Consider the following 17,781-nt stretch of genomic DNA (forward strand, 5'->3'; position numbering starts at 1 on the left):
ATAAATATACAAACCTCCCTACTTTGATATGCTAATGTTAAATGTCATCTTAAAACGGGAAGAGACAACATGTTAAGCAATCATACAGTGGTGACTAAACTGAAACTAGCTTTCAAAGTCTTGAGAACTGTGAACAACAGTAATATAAAATACATTGACTATTACATGTAGTATGCAGTTAAAAACTGCCGATTCGTGATTTGTAACCCAATGTACGCTTACGAAAACATATACACTGTTTGAAGGAGACTGTATAATTTTACTTAAAATTAACTAACGTTATAGCCCCAACGATCGTGTATGGTACTCATGGTAAATTTTCAGTAAGTCTGTATACACTATTTAAACGTCTACTATAACAAGTGTACTAGTCCAAAGTGTGCCGCCTAAGAACGTTCGAACATGGACGAAAGAAAATACAGTAGGATTTCCTCATGTTTGAGAAATACACCTGCCGAAAAAACTAAAACTCCCTACTAGACAGATTTTTTTTTAATGATGTTTCACTAGCTAACGTTAGTAGGTAGTTTTACAACAATAATAAAAATAATAATAAAACACTTTTGAAAAATCATTGGGTGTGTTGATTCAAAAGGTTCGGTTAAGTGAGGATCTTATCTCGAACACACAGGCACTAAATGGCTGTGGTCAATATATATAACATTAATGACAATGACTATCTCTTCCCCCTTATTTAGAAACTTAGACTGTTCACAAAAACGTTGTAAAATCCGAACAAGGTTTGACAAAAAGGGAGATTTTATTTATTTATTTATTTTTTGATTGACAGGTCCATCTTTTATTTATTTATTTTTTGCTCAAGGTTAGGAACACAACAAACGAGCAACACCTTCATCAAAGGTCTGAACTAGTGATTCATAGGCATCATAAAGCATGCATTTATTCATTTTTGGCCTAACGTTAACTTCCTTTGGGGGAATCCCCATCTTTTTGAGACAGATAGCACGGCGTTTGTGGATCACAACTGTCAAAAGTGACAATGACCAGACGGGGTGTCATGTCTTACCTTCTCTCGCCTTCAGCAGAACAGTGTTGGCCACGATATTCTCGAGCTCCATGTTTCCTGGGTTGCAGGCAGGCACCGCAGGCCCAACCTCGTCGCCGGGTTGGCAGTTTATGTGTGTGTCTGTCTGTGTGTATGTCCTCCCCCGCTCCCCCCCACGGCGGAATATTATTAACCCTAAATGACTCTCCGCTCTGCCGTTTCGCTCCTCTGATTCCCCGCCCAGAAGTTTCAGACTTACGTCGATCGCAGAGCCTACTATGGCAAAGCCTGAGCTCATGCATATTAATGAGACATGCTGACGTTGCTTGGTAACCAACCTCGAGCGTCCCGCTTGAACGGTCATGTGGCCCAGGGCCGTAGGCTCTTCTATGGCGCAAGCGTAGCTCATTAATATTTATAAGATTATGCTGACGTTAGGTAGTGCTCCTCAATAATATCTCTGTATAATTCTTATCTGATTTGTGCTCTTCTTTTTTAAGGCTTCATAAATGACCTAGTACTTTAATCTAACGTCTTGTTATTTTAGTAACAGATCAGACAGATACTATGTGGTTTCTTATTTTCACATGGTAAATCATTTTATATCGGGAAAATAATGTTTTATTATGTTTTTGTATGAATGCATTTATTTATTTTATTATGCTTTATTTATTTTGTTCTGTATATAAATAGTAATATTTACAGTAACTGTAATAGTCATAATATTTGTCCTTAAAATGCTTGTACATTTTCTTCGTGCTGTAAAAATAAATAAATAAATAAATAAAATAAATAAATAAATCAAACAATTTATAAAACCCTCACGCGATCTGTTTAATATTCATAACCAGCAGGTCTTCGCCATAGTAGGTTTCATTGTTTCAATCCAGACTGCTAGTTTAACAAACGGTATGATCTCTCTCTCTCTCTCTCTTGTAAAATGCTTTAATGTTTACGAATCCCGCATAAACTGTTTTTTTTATATGCTCTAGTATTATAACAATATAGGTCACTGTCTGTTTATTAATATCTGTCTTTTCTTTGATGATAAACAGATTCACATTTTTTTCAGACATATGGCGTGCCACAGCACATACCATGTGCAGCTTTGAACTTGTCTTTACATGAACTGCTGATGATCAATGCAAACGAAATAAAACTGCTTAGTTTTGAGTTTTGCTATTCTTAGTTTATAACGCCATCTAGAGGTAACACTGATTATTAAAAGCTAATTATCTAAATATAAATTTAACCATCATCATCATCGTCATCATCATCAACAACAACAACAAAAACAACAACATATTTGGTACTCCGTGAAGTATGAAGTGTGTGTTGCAAAACATCTAAATATAAAACGTGCTATCACGAAATGCTGCCTTTATGAGTGTAACCTAAAGTCTAGCCTGAACAACCTGTTTAATGTTCTTAGCGCTGTTGGCTTGCATTTTCTATTCGCGATTACACCAAAATATTTATCCCTATCTGACAAAGCTCTTTTTTTTTTGTTATGAAAAATTACTGCACACTTCTCATTAGGTGGCAGTATGCACCTTTGAAGCTGGTTCACAACCCGCCTTTAAATCAAAAGAAGAAGAAGAACTGTGCACTTCTTTCCGGCAGGTGGCGATGTAGAATTATCTCGATTTGTTTTCTCCTCGGACAGAAAGTCGCTGCTTCCGGGGTCGTCAAACACGCGTGGCAAAGAATCGAGGCGGTTGTTAGCTGGTGTGTTATATAATAATGGGTAAAATAAAAAAATCTCGTAATCGTGGTAAGTTTGATTACAATAAAAACAAAAAGAAGCTGAAAAAGAAGATGAGAAGAAAGGACAAACCGCAAATAGAGTGGTAAGTTCAAGTACATTCTACAAGCCAAATAGAAAAGGTCCTCTCGCTATACAAACAACCTGTTTTATACAATTATTCGTTATTTTAATGCCTATTCTTGTAAATAATAATAATAATAAAATAGTTGCGGTTGAATTGTATTGAATGCGTACTTCATATCTTAAAATAATAAAAAAAAAGTTCATGCTGATTATATAATATAAATGCAACAATAAATGGCCCCTTGACTGTACCAAAAAAATAAAAAAAGTGATTTACGCTTTCATGATAGTTTTTTTTTTTTTTTTTTACACCCATTTTGTTGCTGACTAACGTTAATATCATTTAAATTAGAATGTGTTGATATGTAAACTTAAAATTGCCACTTCATAATTTCAATCGTATTTTAATGCATGGCATAAACTAGTTTACCATAAATGCTTGTATGTACATTTGGCAGTTCAGCAATTATTAAATTACAAGATATAACGAGATATATTTGTATTAGTACAATTAGTACACACACACACACAAAAGTATGCTTAAGTGTACTTTTTTTATATTTATGTACTCGGTGTCATTTATTATTAAGTTTATCATTAAAATGCGTTGATAAACATGGCTGATTTGAAGTCCTCAGATACGCAAGGCTTGGGATGAACACAAAACTGTAAAGCAAAATCTAAAAGACATGGGACTGTCACTTGGGACAAAGGGTATGCTTCCTATTAAAAACAGTAAGGCAAGTACTAAGCTTCAGTCAATATGTTACAATTTATTTTAACAAATTATGTATAATTTTCTGCTTCTAACCTAATGCATTTAACTGATGTTTCAGGAAACGGAAAGCAAACCAGCCGAGACAAATGTATTGAAACCCTACGTCATTGAAGGTATCTATCAAAACTAATGGTTCTCAGCTGGCTTTGACATCTGTTATCAAAATATATAAATGTTTTCATGAGTTGCATAATATGATTTGGTGTCTAAATTGCAGCAATGGAGGAAGAGGCCAATCTCCATGGTCCGGGCAAAACCACATGCTCCACTGACATTATTGAATATGTTCAATACATGGTGAAAGAATACAATGAGGATTATAAGGTAAAAGAAAACTGTGTATATCAGTGTTGCTCCCAGACATAAAAAAAGACTCCATTGATGGTCCATGTAACTGATTGTGTTTTATTGGCATTTCAGGCAATGGCAAGGGATGAGAAAAACTACTATCAGGACACACCAAAGCAGATTAAACGGAAAGTGGATTTTTACAAACGGTGTCATCCTAAGAAATATGCTGCGTTCATTGCGTCTCTGCAATCTCAAAAGTCTTCGTGATGTCTCAGCGGAGAACTGGTTTTAAACTAATGGTCAGAATATCACCTTTGTATCTGTCAAGTGTGTCTAAAGGATGAGTGTATACATAGTAGAAACAAACTGTTGAAAATCTTTTCTCTATGACAACTTTCTTTAAGAATGTTAACTGTTAAATGATGTGTATATGAATCTAGCAAGCAACTTCAATATCTTCAGAAGTATAAATATTACATTTTGTACATTGACTTATTGATGGGTAAGTTTAATGTGTTTTGGCAAAATAAAAATAATACACCGGAGTGAAAACAACTCTCCAATACAATGCAACAAAGACAAAATCTGGGTTCAGTACAAGTTAACTTAATGAATTTTGAGTTGTGTTTTTTAGAGAGCATTATTGTGGTTACATTTACATTAAACATGTATTACTTATTTTAATGTTGTTAATTGAAATTACAGATTTTTGCCCACAGTTTCATAGAGCTACAGTAAATTTGACTGCACCTATTTTTTTTTTTCCCCCAAGAAAATAATTGTACCATTAAAAAAAAAAGTTTTAAAAGTATAGCCACAGGATTTTGTAGGGAAAAAACAACAACAACTAGTCACATGTTTTCTGCATTCAACGTTATGCCAAACATGTTGATGGAGCTGAACCCAGAACACTGATTTAAGACACAATAATTAGAGAGATTTGTTCATATTTGCATTGCAGTAGTGCTTCTGTAGACATCGTTGCTTCATCACTGTTTCTCAGAAATGTCATGTGCTACATGTACATACTTTAATAAAATATGCATGACTGGTTGTGAACAAGAAGTCTGAATCTTATCAGCAGCTTATTCAAGTATTATCAAATTATCAGCCTCACAGGATTATCAAATGTGCAAGTGAGTTCTGATTAATCAGCATTGCAAAACCCTCACTATAAGACTAAAAGAAATGCATTTGAATTCACAGAGGCCTTTCATTTGTTTCATTTAGTCTGGATTAAGCCACATTTTTCAAGAGGCTGAATGTGAGATGGATTACATAGTGTCCCTCAATACCACTAGCTCTTGTTGATCGTAATTTAAACCACTTGCATAAGCAGACTATATTGATTTCACAGTGAATAGGCCTTATTTTTGTACAGCTGTGCAAGTTCAAAACAAAATCTCCACTGAAAGCCTAAATCACAGTTATGAAAAGAGAATTATCTGAGGTTTCCACTGTCAGAAATGGTCTGGCATGGATACATTTGGTTAATATAACGTTATGTCCTATTCCACCTCAAAATCCAAAGAGAAGAAAGATTACATTTTTAATAATTAAAAACAAATTTACATTATACATACATAATAAATATAAACACACACGTGTGTTTATATAAATATATATATATATATATATATATATATATATATATATATATGGGCCATTCTACAGGCTGTCCCCAACCCTAATCCCTAAATTTAAACTTGAGAAAATATTGAAAAAAGTTTTGTATTTGTTCCCTTTGTTGCTTTTAAAAGCATATTTTTGATTCTTTAAAAAGTTAAATAATAATAAAAAAAATATTTATTTTGAAAGTTTCTTTGTAAATTATCAAACTTCATGTCCCGCTTGTTTTTATGTCACTGTAGTGACAAAAATGCTGGGTAAAATATGGACAAACCCAGCAATTGGGTTCTTTTTGCCCAGCTGTTGGGTTAAATGTTTAACCCAACCTTCTGGGTAGTAACCCAAATGCTGGGTCAAAACAACCAAATTGCTGGGTTTTTTCCATATTTTACCCAATTCTAACTTGTTTTTAACCCAGCATTTTTAGAGTATAGAAACTATGTTTTAGTCTATTGGCCAAGACTGATTTTAACTAAACCCATACATTTTATGATCAGGAAATATTCATGTGTCCCCCTCTTTAATGGCATGAGTAGGTAGGTTAATTTTGAGGTAAATTTGTGCAAAAAAATCTGTCTATCTTTAAGGAACATCACTACTAAACACCTTTTTTTTTGACAGAGAGCTAATACATAACATTTAGTTTTTAAATGTATGCCACTGTTCAGAACTGTGCTAGCTAACCATGTGCTGATTAGCATCTTTGAGCTAGGTATCAAAAGTATCAAAAATTGTCACTACAAAAACATTTGGCGCTGTTTTGGTAGTGACATCTTTGTTTTTGTTTTTTTGGGGGTGTTATCCCATATAATTTGATATGTTTTGGTAGTGACAAAAGGGAACACATAGTCCTTTTATTTGGGGGAAATAAACACAATTTTTGTACAGTTATGCATTTTTTGTGTGTGTATTTTAGTAAGTTTTAGTGGTGTTTTTGGGAAAGGACGAATATTCCATATATTGTATTTCTTTAATACAGTATGAAAATAAACTGCACAAGTACTTGAAATGTATACCTTGAATATTATACAATTTGCATACGTGTGTGTGTGTGTGTGTGTATAGATCAAAGGAAGGATATGTGCGGAACATGGACAAGGGCTATTAATTGTCAAGCAAAGTCCAATTTCCTGTTTCTATGATTCGACAAGTTGACTCCACATGCAAAGATAAACCATATGCAATGTATTCTTTGTAATACTGAATTTAATAATCCTATTAATGACAAGCGAGATATTGTACCTTGTAACTAGTAGCAATAATGTCCACAGTCCTCATTAAAAAAAAAAAAGTGTTTGTTCAACTTCTTCAATGTCACAACAGTAGCATTGTCATGACGCAAGTGCTCCTTTCTCCTCGCACAATTCAAGGGTGAAACCAATACATTGAATTCTCCATCATTACCTAAGATCCTTTTGCCTGTCCTTTCTGGCAAAGTAGTGCCAACCTTCAAATGGCAGCTTGGTTTCATACCAATGTCAGAAGCAGGTCTTGGAACTTTTGGAGGCCACAGGTTCTGCTTAATCCGTCAGATCCTGACTGAGCAGCCAGCAGGAAAAGCTTCCTCTGATCAGCCACTGAGCTCAGTGAGAGAGCCTCATGCAGCTCTGGGACGCTAACAGCGCCGGGCTTATCCTGGATGAGGGTGTAAAAAGCTTTTAGTCCAGATTTACACTGAAACATACACAAGGGAACCTGGCACTCAATTAAAGAGAGGAATATCATCAGAAAAAAATAATATCCAAACCTGTATGACTTCATTCAGCGGAACCCAATTGAAGATATTTTGAAATGTTAATCTGATGTGTCTTTACAATTAAACCAGTGTTGTTTTAAACCCGTGACTTTGTATGAGTAAAAACAGTCAAAAAACTATAAGGATTTAGGAAATCAATATGAAGCCTTTCTGAAATTATAAACAGGGTTAAAGTTTAAACCAAGAACTGAGCCTTTGGTTACCTGCTTGTTTCCCAAGACCACCACTGGTAGATCAGTGTCTGCTTTAAGTAATCGATGGAGCTCGTCTTTGGCCTGAGGGAGCCGGCCTCTATCAGAGGAGTCCACCACGTACACCAAGATATGTGTTCTCCTCAGGTAATCCACCCAATACATTCGCAAGTCTTCACCACCTCCAACTGATAGGAAAAGATCATCAAAATAGGAGTTAACTGTATGATGTGTTATTACTGCCATAGACACAGACAAACAGGCTTTTCTAAAATAAGAAATCATAAATAATGCAATAACTGAATATTTATTACTTGTAGAGCAGGAATTAAAGTATCCCACATGAGAAATATGTGGACTTAATTGTATTTAATGTGTACTAGTAGTGTACTTCAAAGTACATTTTAGAAAAACTGCACTGGCAGATAACATAATATTAATGAAATAAAAGGCAACATAAATGTACTTAAGAGAGTACACTTACTCTTAAAAGTGTACTTTTTATTAATGTCAAAAAGAAAGCTTTGTACTTTAAAGTACATTTGAAATAATTTTTTTTAATAACATTTCACTGGCTTTATAAAAGTAGACTTTTTGTGTTGGCTAACATGTTAGAGCACTTTATATTTTGTTATTACATTTAACGTTAATATATTCTAGATGTACTCAATAGCAACTCCATCACTACAAATGTGTAATTACAAATATATTTAAATACAGGATATAAAAGTTTCTAATTATATTAAAGTATAGTGTACCAAAAATTATTGTCAGTACATTCAGCATAACACTGTAGCCATATTGCAAGACAAAATTGGTAAGAAAATTACTTATTAATATATAAATATGTACAAAATCCTACCTGAATGGGTTAAACACTCTCCAGTTAACAGTCTCAAGTCGTATATAATATAAATGTAAACTATAATACAGTTTATTTTCATTTAATTGTAATTAACATTAAAGTGAATTAAGTGAAATTACATTCAGTATACACCTAAATATATTCTTTCTGCAAAATAAAAAAAATTATAAAATTATGTTAAGTTGTACTTCTTCCTCACAAAGGTAAGCAAGTGAACAGGGTGGTCTGGCACTGATCCATACTTTCCAAGAAGTCCAGCTGGCATGCAGGTGTGTGTAGGCTGATGAAGTTGAAGCCGCGTGTGGGTCGGCAGCCCCTCCTGGAGCCTGCTCCGCTCAGCCCCTGCAGAACGCTGCTCTTACCAGCGCCATCCAACCCAAGAACAAGCACCTGCTTCTCACTGCGCTCCTCCCCCTCCTAAATATATGCATGTACATGGAAGAAAAGGCAGTAAAATGAGCTATAGAACAGAATTGGATATTAAAGTCTGTTAATCCAGAGTCTAGTGCTGGGATTTTAGTACAAGCTGCCGGAATTAATTATGCAACTTCACGTACAAATAGTTAAGAGTCTTGCCATCATTAATTAGGGTCTTAGTTATGTAATAACAGACAGATTGACCCGGTTTCTGTTACTTTGGCTACTCAGTTGCACTCTACATCAAATGTTATAATATTTTGTGGCACATACAGTACAAATGTGTCTTTGCTTTACTGCAAATGTATTTGGATAAATTTACTTCCATGATCTTTCCATTAATGAATCGTTCAAATGAACTGACTCAAAATAACTACTGAACATCACTTACAAACAATCTCTTCCAAAATGAATACCTAGCTGCTGACTGAAATATTACAGAGCTGAGCATAACTGAATATTTATATTTACTATAGAAATTTCCATGACTTCAATATATTTATTAATTTCCATGACTGTTCCATGCGTGGAACATATAACATGATTATATTTTCGAGTATTCAATGACCTTGGGAACTATGTGCTCATCTAAATATCGTTTTCTTTTTCTTTTTTTATAATAAACAATACGTTTGCAACAGTTTTTGGGGGGCTTACATGCAGATACGTATTGTACTTTTAGTGAGACATATTAAAAAGCATTACAAATAAACAGAAATTAGATAAAGATACAATAAGACAAGCAGGATTACTTTTCTCTATGCTACGTTTCTCAAAAAGTACATTTTAAGCATAATCTGTATGCACATGAGTCATGACAGACATACAGTACGTACAGTTCAATTAACAGAGTTCCCTCGACAATTGTCTCTACCTATCAGTCACGCGCGACAGGCGGTATCATAAAATAAAAACTATTTCTTTCGCTTCATACTCACCTCTCGTAACGTGTAGTAGTCGGACTCTGGTGTCCATGCTCGTCTTTTATAAAAGAGATTGAGTGCGATAAATAGCGCGGTCCCGACCGCAGCCATAGCGGCGGTGAACGCCACGGAGATATGACGCAGTACAACCATGAGCGCACCTGAATCCAAATGCCGTGTTCGCTGCGCGAGCTGCCGCTTTTGCTCTCCAGTGCACGTGATCCGCCCTGGCTTGTTTTGAAAAGCACGCGCCCAGTTTCCTTCCAGCGGGTGACAGACAAGGGGCGGAGAAACCGTCATGTCTTGAGATTACAAATGAAGGATGGTAACGTAGTTTCGCATAGTAGGCCCTAATAATAATAATAATAATAATAATAATAATAATAATAATAATAATAATAATAATAATAATAATAGCAGTAACTATAATAACTGTCTGTAAATTGTGTTTTACCGTGGCACGTGTATAACACTAAAACTGTGGTGTATATTGAAACATTTTTGCTTTGAAAACGAATTACAAAAACTAACGAGACAGACAAAAAAAAAAAAAAAAAAAGTTCAAATCGACTAAAAAGTCATCCTCTCCTGCTCGCCGTTGGAGGGCGTTGTTTAGTTGATATTTGGAGGAGGGTGACTTCCCCGTGTTGACCAAATTCCTTTACATGTTCTTTATTCACATTTGCCTTGGTTCCTTTGATTTAAAGTGAAAAGCAATTAACGTGCAGCTACAGAAATAGCATGATTATTATGCATTGTCGTTAATTAAGGTAACGCTTATGTCTAAAGTATGATTTAAAAATCCCTAAATACAGAACCACCCTAGTATCAAAGGATACATTGTTATGTTTATATGCTATCTGTGTATGCTATTTTGTAATTTTATTTTCTTACGTTTGATTCTCTCTCTCTCTCTCTCTCTGACTTACTCTGCTTGTCCATCTTCCTTTTTCTAATAAATATATAAAACGTTTCAAACTCTTGAGGGGAATGTTATAAATTGAGATGAGTCAAAAATAAAGTGAAATAAAAAAAAAATAAGTGAATTTGACACTTAAAAAATCATGCCTTTAAATTGCACTTTTTTTATAGCTAATGTTAAAGAAAAAGTTTTACTTTAAAGTAAATTTTTTAATCATTACCATTTAGTAACATGTTCTTGTGGTTTGTGTTGACTAACATAGGCCACTAAAGCACATGTAAAGTATTTGATATTAATTTGAACTGTAATGTGTTATTTAATATTACATTTAAAGTTAATAAATTAAGTATTTTTTTAGATATTAGGAATTTTGCATCATGATTTGTGAACATTGTATTAAATGAATTGAGTAATTAATATTATATATATATATATATATATATATATATATATATATATATATATATATATATATATATATATATATATATATATAATTTATTAACTGCAGGTTTACTTCTTATCTGAACTATTCCATGGCTTATTCAACCCCTCCAAAAAGTGGTAAATATCATTACTATCACATCATCACACACTGAACATTGAAAATCCACTTAAAAGCTGATCTTTATTCCAGGACATGTATTAACTGTCCCCCGCCCATAGGAAATAAATAGGAAGACAACTTTCCATAATTTACTGTATATCATACAAAATGATAAAATCTAATTAATTAGTCTGTGTGCACTGTTATTAGAAGGACTACGGTCATCACCTGTATGACGTAATCCATTCCAACCGCAGCATAGCGACCGAGCTTGACTACGGGGGAGAACCGCACACAGCCACTTAAAGGAGAAGACAACATTTGGAAACAAATGAGAAAGAAACGCGCTACTTTTAAAATAATTTGCCGAAATGCTGTGGAAGTGATTTGACTGCATCGACAAAACGAGAAGAAACGGAATATGTGTGTGTGGAGTAACTGTTTGCGTTGCATATATAACGAGCTTTCGGGCTAACAAGCTAGCACAGTTGTCGCTAAAACATGGTGGGCAGACACTGAGCGAAAAAAACCATCTAGACGCGTTCAAATACTTGTGGATAATGCTGGAGAATTAATTCGTTCGCTGTCTTTACTGCTCGGAGGGAATTTTGTGGACTTTGAAATTGCTTTTTGGTTTTCGTTTCTTGGCGGAAAACTCTCGCGCACGACCTTTGAAAGTTTCGCGTTCTGACGTTTCGCGCAAGTTAACCATCATCCATCAGGCTCCGCCAGAAAAGATGATTGATTGATGCATTGCGCATTTGACCGAGAATGCACAAGAAACGAAGAGTTTCTCACCATAAGCGCAACTCACGCGGCAAAGTTACCCGATTCAGAGCATCCATCATACCCTCATCCATTCATTTCACAGCATTCGCTCTTGAAAACAATGCCTAATATATAGACTGCAGGAACTGAACTTGAATATTGGAAACCGTGTCATGGATTACGTGGAGTACAACTCTGTCTAATTAATGGCATTTTCCTTATGCGTTAGGTTTAAATTTGGACTAGTCCATGAAAAGCAACACATGGTTTGCTTTCAAAACAATTTAGAAGACTTACTGAGAAAATTACATGGAGACTAGTTGGTCATGCCAAGGAAGGAGTTACCATTGCCAGAGGGTTGGGAAGAGGCCCGAGATTTTGACGGGAAGGTCTATTATATAGACCATATTAACCAAACCACCAGTTGGATTGACCCAAGGGATAGGTACGTGATGAGTACTGTACGTTCTGGGAATGCATACTTGCTTACTCAATATACAGATGCATGCTGAACCCATTACTCATATGTGCAGATGTGATTCAGTGAATGTGGTAATTCAAATCCTCTTTGTTTTGTAATACAGTTCACTTCTCAAATCATATATGCACTTCAAAACCTCTAAAATTAATGCATTTTAGGGTCCGTTTCAGTGTTGAAATATTGCTTTGTTCATCCAGGAACCCATGATCAGTGCCTGCTTTACCTCTTAAGTCCTCTTGGACTTCAACACAAAATCTGTACAGGAATGCGGCATGCCTAAGATTATATTAGAACGTTTTCAAGCTGCATTGGCTCAAGCTCTGGTATGTTCAGCAATTGTGCACCGGGGTGTGTTTTTCCTTTCTTCCTTTTGTTTTTTTACTGATGTAGTAGTTTACAAGGTGCACAGAAATGGAAAGATGATAGCTATCAGACTGCATATTTTTCTCCTTTGTGTGGTGCAACAGGTTTGCCTGTAGCCAGGAAACCAAGATGGCAGAAAGTTGTAAACAAGTACCTGAGACACATTCCTTAGCATGAGCGAAGCCCACAGCTGATTCCCTCAAATCCTTTTCACAGCGAGTCAAGGTGCACGATGGGTTCAAAGTGCATCCGAGCTGTGCAAACTTTAACAAGACTGGTCAAATAGTTTTCAGTGCATTCCACACTTGTTCATTTGTTGCAAGAGCTGTGTTTTTGGTCAAAATTAAATGGCTACCCCACCTAAAAAAACATTTGCTCACCAACATTTTGTTTGAAACAACACCAATGAAGATATTTTGAAAAATGTGTCTTTGTATTTTTGTCCATGTGTCGAAATCAGTGGGGACCAGTGGTGTTTTGGACCTCAAAATCTGTCCTTAGGTAGATAAAAAAAACTCCACCTCCCCCAAAAAATATTGGGTTTGGAATGACATTGGGCAATAAATTAAGACTTATTGAATAAATTATTATTATTATTATTATTTTAATTTTTTCTGGCCTGCAATTAAAGTGCATTATAAAGAAAAGGCCAAAGGAAAAAATATGATGGCAGGATTTTTGGGTGATTTGAAGCTGACTTGTCAGCCCCTATTTATTTATTTTTTATTTATCCCCAGTGTAATTTTGTTATACTGAAATGGGTCAGAAAACTCAACCGCTTTGAGTTGAGCAATTGAACGGAAACAAACGCTGTGGCATAACAGACGTTTCCACGCTCATGCCTGGTTGGCTAGTCTTCCTGCACAGTGTGGTGCATCAAAGGCGATGATTCAAAATGACAAATTTCAAATCCTGACCCAAAACTGTCAGCGCACCCACCTCCCTCCGTCCCCCTGCATGCATCTCTCAGATGGCTGGTTCTTTCTGCTGAGCAACAGTTAGTTGACGGTGTTCTAATAATGTTAGTGGCTCTACTTGGTAATGAGCTCCTATTTGACATGTCCCCTGATATTAACATACAACAATATGTGACTTTTGTAGTAGTAAGTAGTTGCAGGCCTAGATCTGTAGGTGTTTTTGCCAGACATGTCATTTGTTTACATATTAAATTTGTTCCTAATTTTAATCAGTTTTTGTAATCATGCTGGGAACTGTCATGTTTGAATGGAATAACCAGGTTTCAGTTTTCCTGGTTGAGAATGTAGCCAAAAAAAAAAAATTGTAAGTAGCCAAAAGTGCAAACTGAAGTATCAGTAATTGGAAACGAATCACTTATGTTGCAGCCTTTATTTAGCTCATTGAGAATGGAGACATTAGCTGTGGTACAATGGACTGCACATGCTCACGACAAATAGGTGTTTAATCACAGTTTAAATCTTCTCTCTGTCATATGTTTTCCTTTTTATCTTTTTTATGTCAATTGTTGTATATAAACAATATAGGACAATGTATTATTTGTGTGTGTGTGTGTGTGTGTGTGTGTATATATATATATATAAAACCAGATGCTATGAGACATGTAATATACATTTTTGACATTTCACTTAAAATCTTGATCAAATAAGAAGATAAGACAAAGTGCTAAATAAAAGCAGTATCAGTATTTTGGATCCACGGCTTATGATGGAATTAGAACATCAGAATCATCAGATGCCACATAATTTGTTTAGTTGTATTTATAAAGTTGCAAACTTGATGTCCTACCACATAAATGCAGAGAAAGCATTCTTGTGGCCTGCCCTCATGCACCACACTGGGCGGAACTGTTTTGTTTTGCCTCGGTGTGACATGCTGAAAACATGCGCTCATTTACTGATGTAGTAGTTTACAAGGTGCACAGAAATGGAAAGATGATAGCTATCAGACTGCATATTTTTCTCCTTTGTGTGGTGCAACAGGTTTGCCTGTAGCCAGGAAACCAAGATGGCAGAAAGTTGTAAACAAGTACCTGAGACACATTCCTTAGCATGAGCGAAGCCCACAGCTGATTCCCTCAAATCCTTTTCACAGCGAGTCAAGGTGCACGATGGGTTCAAAGTGCATCCGAGCTGTGCAAACTTTAACAAGACTGGTCAAATAGTTTTCAGTGCATTCCACACTTGTTCATTTGTTGCAAGAGCTGTGTTTTTGGTCAAAATTAAATGGCTACCCCACCTAAAAAAACATTTGCTCACCAACATTTTGTTTGAAACAACACCAATGAAGATATTTTGAAAAATGTGTCTTTGTATTTTTGTCCATGTGTCGAAATCAGTGGGGACCAGTGGTGTTTTGGACCTCAAAATCTGTCCTTAGGTAGATAAAAAAAACTCCACCTCCCCCAAAAAATATTGGGTTTGGAATGACATTGGGCAATAAATTAAGACTTATTGAATAAATTATTATTATTATTATTATTTTAATTTTTTCTGGCCTGCAATTAAATGGCATTATAAAGAAAAGGCCAAAGGAAAAAATATGATGGCAGGATTTTTGGGTGATTTGAAGCTGACTTGTCAGCCCCTATTTATTTATTTTTTATTTATCCCCAGTGTAATTTTGTTATACTGAAATGGGTCAGAAAACTCAACCGCTTTGAGTTGAGCAATTGAACGGAAACAAACGCTGTGGCATAACAGACGTTTCCACGCTCATGCCTGGTTGGCTAGTCTTCCTGCACAGTGTGGTGCATCAAAGGCGATGATTCAAAATGACAAATTTCAAATCCTGACCCAAAACTGTCAGCGCACCCACCTCCCTCCGTCCCCCTGCATGCATCTCTCAGATGGCTGGTTCTTTCTGCTGAGCAACAGTTAGTTGACGGTGTTCTAATAATGTTAGTGGCTCTACTTGGTAATGAGCTCCTATTTGACATGTCCCCTGATATTAACATACAACAATATGTGACTTTTGTAGTAGTAAGTAGTTGCAGGCCTAGATCTGTAGGTGTTTTTGCCAGACATGTCATTTGTTTACATATTAAATTTGTTCCTAATTTTAATCAGTTTTTGTAATCATGCTGGGAACTGTCATGTTTGAATGGAATAACCAGGTTTCAGTTTTCCTGGTTGAGAATGTAGCCAAAAAAAAAAAATTGTAAGTAGCCAAAAGTGCAAACTGAAGTATCAGTAATTGGAAACGAATCACTTATGTTGCAGCCTTTATTTAGCTCATTGAGAATGGAGACATTAGCTGTGGTACAATGGACTGCACATGCTCACGACAAATAGGTGTTTAATCACAGTTTAAATCTTCTCTCTGTCATATGTTTTCCTTTTTATCTTTTTTATGTCAATTGTTGTATATAAACAATATAGGACAATGTATTATTTGTGTGTGTGTGTGTGTGTGTGTGTGTATATATATATATATATAAAACCAGATGCTATGAGACATGTAATATACATTTTTGACATTTCACTTAAAATCTTGATCAAATAAGAAGATAAGACAAAGTGCTAAATAAAAGCAGTATCAGTATTTTGGATCCACGGCTTATGATGGAATTAGAACATCAGAATCATCAGATGCCACATAATTTGTTTAGTTGTATTTATAAAGTTGCAAACTTGATGTCCTACCACATAAATGCAGAGAAAGCATTCTTGTGGCCTGCCCTCATGCACCACACTGGGCGGAACTGTTTTGTTTTGCCTCGGTGTGACATGCTGAAAACATGCGCTCAGGTAAATGGAATGTTATCTCGCTCTCTGTCTCAGATAGGAGACCGGCCGTCGTCGAGGGTGTAGCAGCGCACTTTTATTGTCGGACCTTGAGCACAGTGTGCTGCTTGTTGGAGCCTCATAAATGACTCGGGAATTTATGGAGTGCGCTGAATGAAAGTGTCTGACTCATCAGTTAGCTATGTCCCGTGTTTGTGCTCAACTATGCGCTTTGTCATTTTGCATTAGACCATGGGTCATACAGTTTGCTAGGGCTTCAAGAAAACAACAGGAGACCTTTCTGCAATTCTTGTTTTACATAATAATAAAAAAGCAGGCCATTGCACCATATTCATTCCATTCCTTCTTAATCATTCTAATGCGCAGATCTGAACAACATGCTTTGGGATTGGGATTTTGAGCTTTTGAGTTCCCTCGGCTCTCTTGCCCATTTTAAGATCTCAGATACGCAGGCTTAAGCTCAGAGATTAATGTCACCCGACCCATTCAGATGAGATATCAATGAGTCTGGAGTTTTATGGCATGAGAAAAAGATGAGTGTTTCTCACTGTAGCCGTGTTCTTTGTTGTGTCACACAAGTTTCTTTTCTCCAAGTTAAATTTAGATCAGGCCAGTGGGGGTCTCTCAGCACAGTTTCATTATTCATAACATGAAAAAGGAGCTAGTTCAGTTTCACCCTCTTTGAAAGTCTTGAATCGACAGGGGAAGGCAACAGCCTGCACTCACTTACTGCAGACAACTGTAAGATGATTTAAATTAAAATGCTCGTCTTGGAACTGAAGATATAGAATTCCAAGGCATTCCATATATAAATATAATACACAAAATAAAGATAAAACTATCTTTTATGCTTTTACCAGCCAGTTAAAGTCATTGCTTGAATGGCTCAGTAAAGTATAAAGTCAGTTCTGAGAAAATAACCGTTTGCTTTCCGATGCCACTTGGTTTGATATTTTATTTCTTATGTAATAAATGTATACATTATGTTTGACTTAATGTGACTTTTTATTTTTTGTGAAAAATGGTTTAATCTTTTAAATATGCTGCACAAATCAGATTTAATGTGGAATGTTCCTGATAATCTGAGAAGCACAGAGCTGAATTCATTGCGTAACCCTGTTGCTGGACGTAACAGGATCAGAAAATACTCCTCTTAAAGCCTAAACGTTCAAGTATTTGAAATTGGGAAATATGACATTCCTGCGGTGCACAAAAACTATGCCTAAACCCAAAAGTAAATCTTTTGTGGTGGTTGAAAACTCAGAAAAGGTCAAGAAGAAATATATGTATA

At 35.6% G+C, this 17,781-nt stretch overlaps 4 protein-coding genes across 4 annotated transcripts in view; 2 read left to right on the top strand and 2 right to left on the bottom strand.

The window, feature by feature from the left end:
* grk6 (G protein-coupled receptor kinase 6) overlaps positions 1 to 1,248 on the bottom strand; it is a 47,373-nt gene extending 46,125 nt beyond the window's left edge. The window contains exon 1 of the mRNA XM_026195705.1: positions 1,028 to 1,248. Coding sequence (XP_026051490.1) covers positions 1,028 to 1,079 — 52 coding nt within the window. The 5' untranslated portion in view covers positions 1,080 to 1,248. The remainder of the gene's footprint in view (positions 1 to 1,027) is intronic.
* Positions 1,249 to 2,664: 1,416 nt separating this feature from the next.
* On the top strand, positions 2,665 to 5,109 carry nop16 (NOP16 nucleolar protein homolog (yeast)). Its single transcript, XM_026195707.1, has 5 exons — positions 2,665 to 2,856; positions 3,469 to 3,577; positions 3,674 to 3,728; positions 3,833 to 3,939; positions 4,036 to 5,109. Exons 1-5 carry the CDS (start codon positions 2,750 to 2,752, stop codon positions 4,171 to 4,173), a joined length of 516 nt encoding a protein of 171 aa, XP_026051492.1. The 5' UTR covers positions 2,665 to 2,749; the 3' UTR covers positions 4,174 to 5,109.
* Positions 5,110 to 6,486: 1,377 nt separating this feature from the next.
* On the bottom strand, positions 6,487 to 10,025 carry arl10 (ADP-ribosylation factor-like 10). Its single transcript, XM_026195706.1, has 4 exons — positions 9,703 to 10,025; positions 8,590 to 8,764; positions 7,495 to 7,670; positions 6,487 to 7,170 (listed from the first exon to the last, which is right to left on the bottom strand). The coding sequence occupies exons 1-4, from the start codon at positions 9,985 to 9,987 to the stop codon at positions 7,003 to 7,005; spliced, it is 804 nt and encodes a 267-aa protein (XP_026051491.1). The 5' UTR covers positions 9,988 to 10,025; the 3' UTR covers positions 6,487 to 7,002.
* A 1,380-nt stretch (positions 10,026 to 11,405) lies between these two features.
* wwc1 (WW and C2 domain containing 1) overlaps positions 11,406 to 17,781 on the top strand; it is a 39,773-nt gene continuing 33,397 nt past the window's right edge. The window contains exon 1 of the mRNA XM_026195708.1: positions 11,406 to 12,369. Coding sequence (XP_026051493.1) covers positions 12,251 to 12,369 — 119 coding nt within the window. The 5' untranslated portion in view covers positions 11,406 to 12,250. The remainder of the gene's footprint in view (positions 12,370 to 17,781) is intronic.

The sequence above is a fragment of the Carassius auratus genome, chromosome 21 (assembly GCF_003368295.1).
Source record: "Carassius auratus strain Wakin chromosome 21, ASM336829v1, whole genome shotgun sequence".
NCBI classification, from domain to species: Eukaryota; Metazoa; Chordata; class Actinopteri; order Cypriniformes; family Cyprinidae; genus Carassius; species Carassius auratus.

Coding starts and splice junctions, on each gene's coding strand:
- nop16 (XM_026195707.1), top strand. CDS start 2,750: ATGGGTAAAATAAAAAAATCTCGTAATCGTGGTAAGTTTGATTACAAT. Junction 3,578..3,673: donor TTCCTATTAAAAACAGTAAG/GCAAGTACTAAG, acceptor CTGATGTTTCAG/GAAACGGAAAGCAAACCAGC. Junction 3,729..3,832: donor GAAACCCTACGTCATTGAAG/GTATCTATCAAA, acceptor TCTAAATTGCAG/CAATGGAGGAAGAGGCCAAT.
- arl10 (XM_026195706.1), bottom strand. CDS start 9,987: ATGACGGTTTCTCCGCCCCTTGTCTGTCACCCGCTGGAAGGAAACTGG. Junction 8,765..9,702: donor ACTACTACACGTTACGAGAG/GTGAGTATGAAG, acceptor GCATATATTTAG/GAGGGGGAGGAGCGCAGTGA. Junction 7,171..7,494: donor TGGTCTTGGGAAACAAGCAG/GTAACCAAAGGC, acceptor ACCCTCATCCAG/GATAAGCCCGGCGCTGTTAG.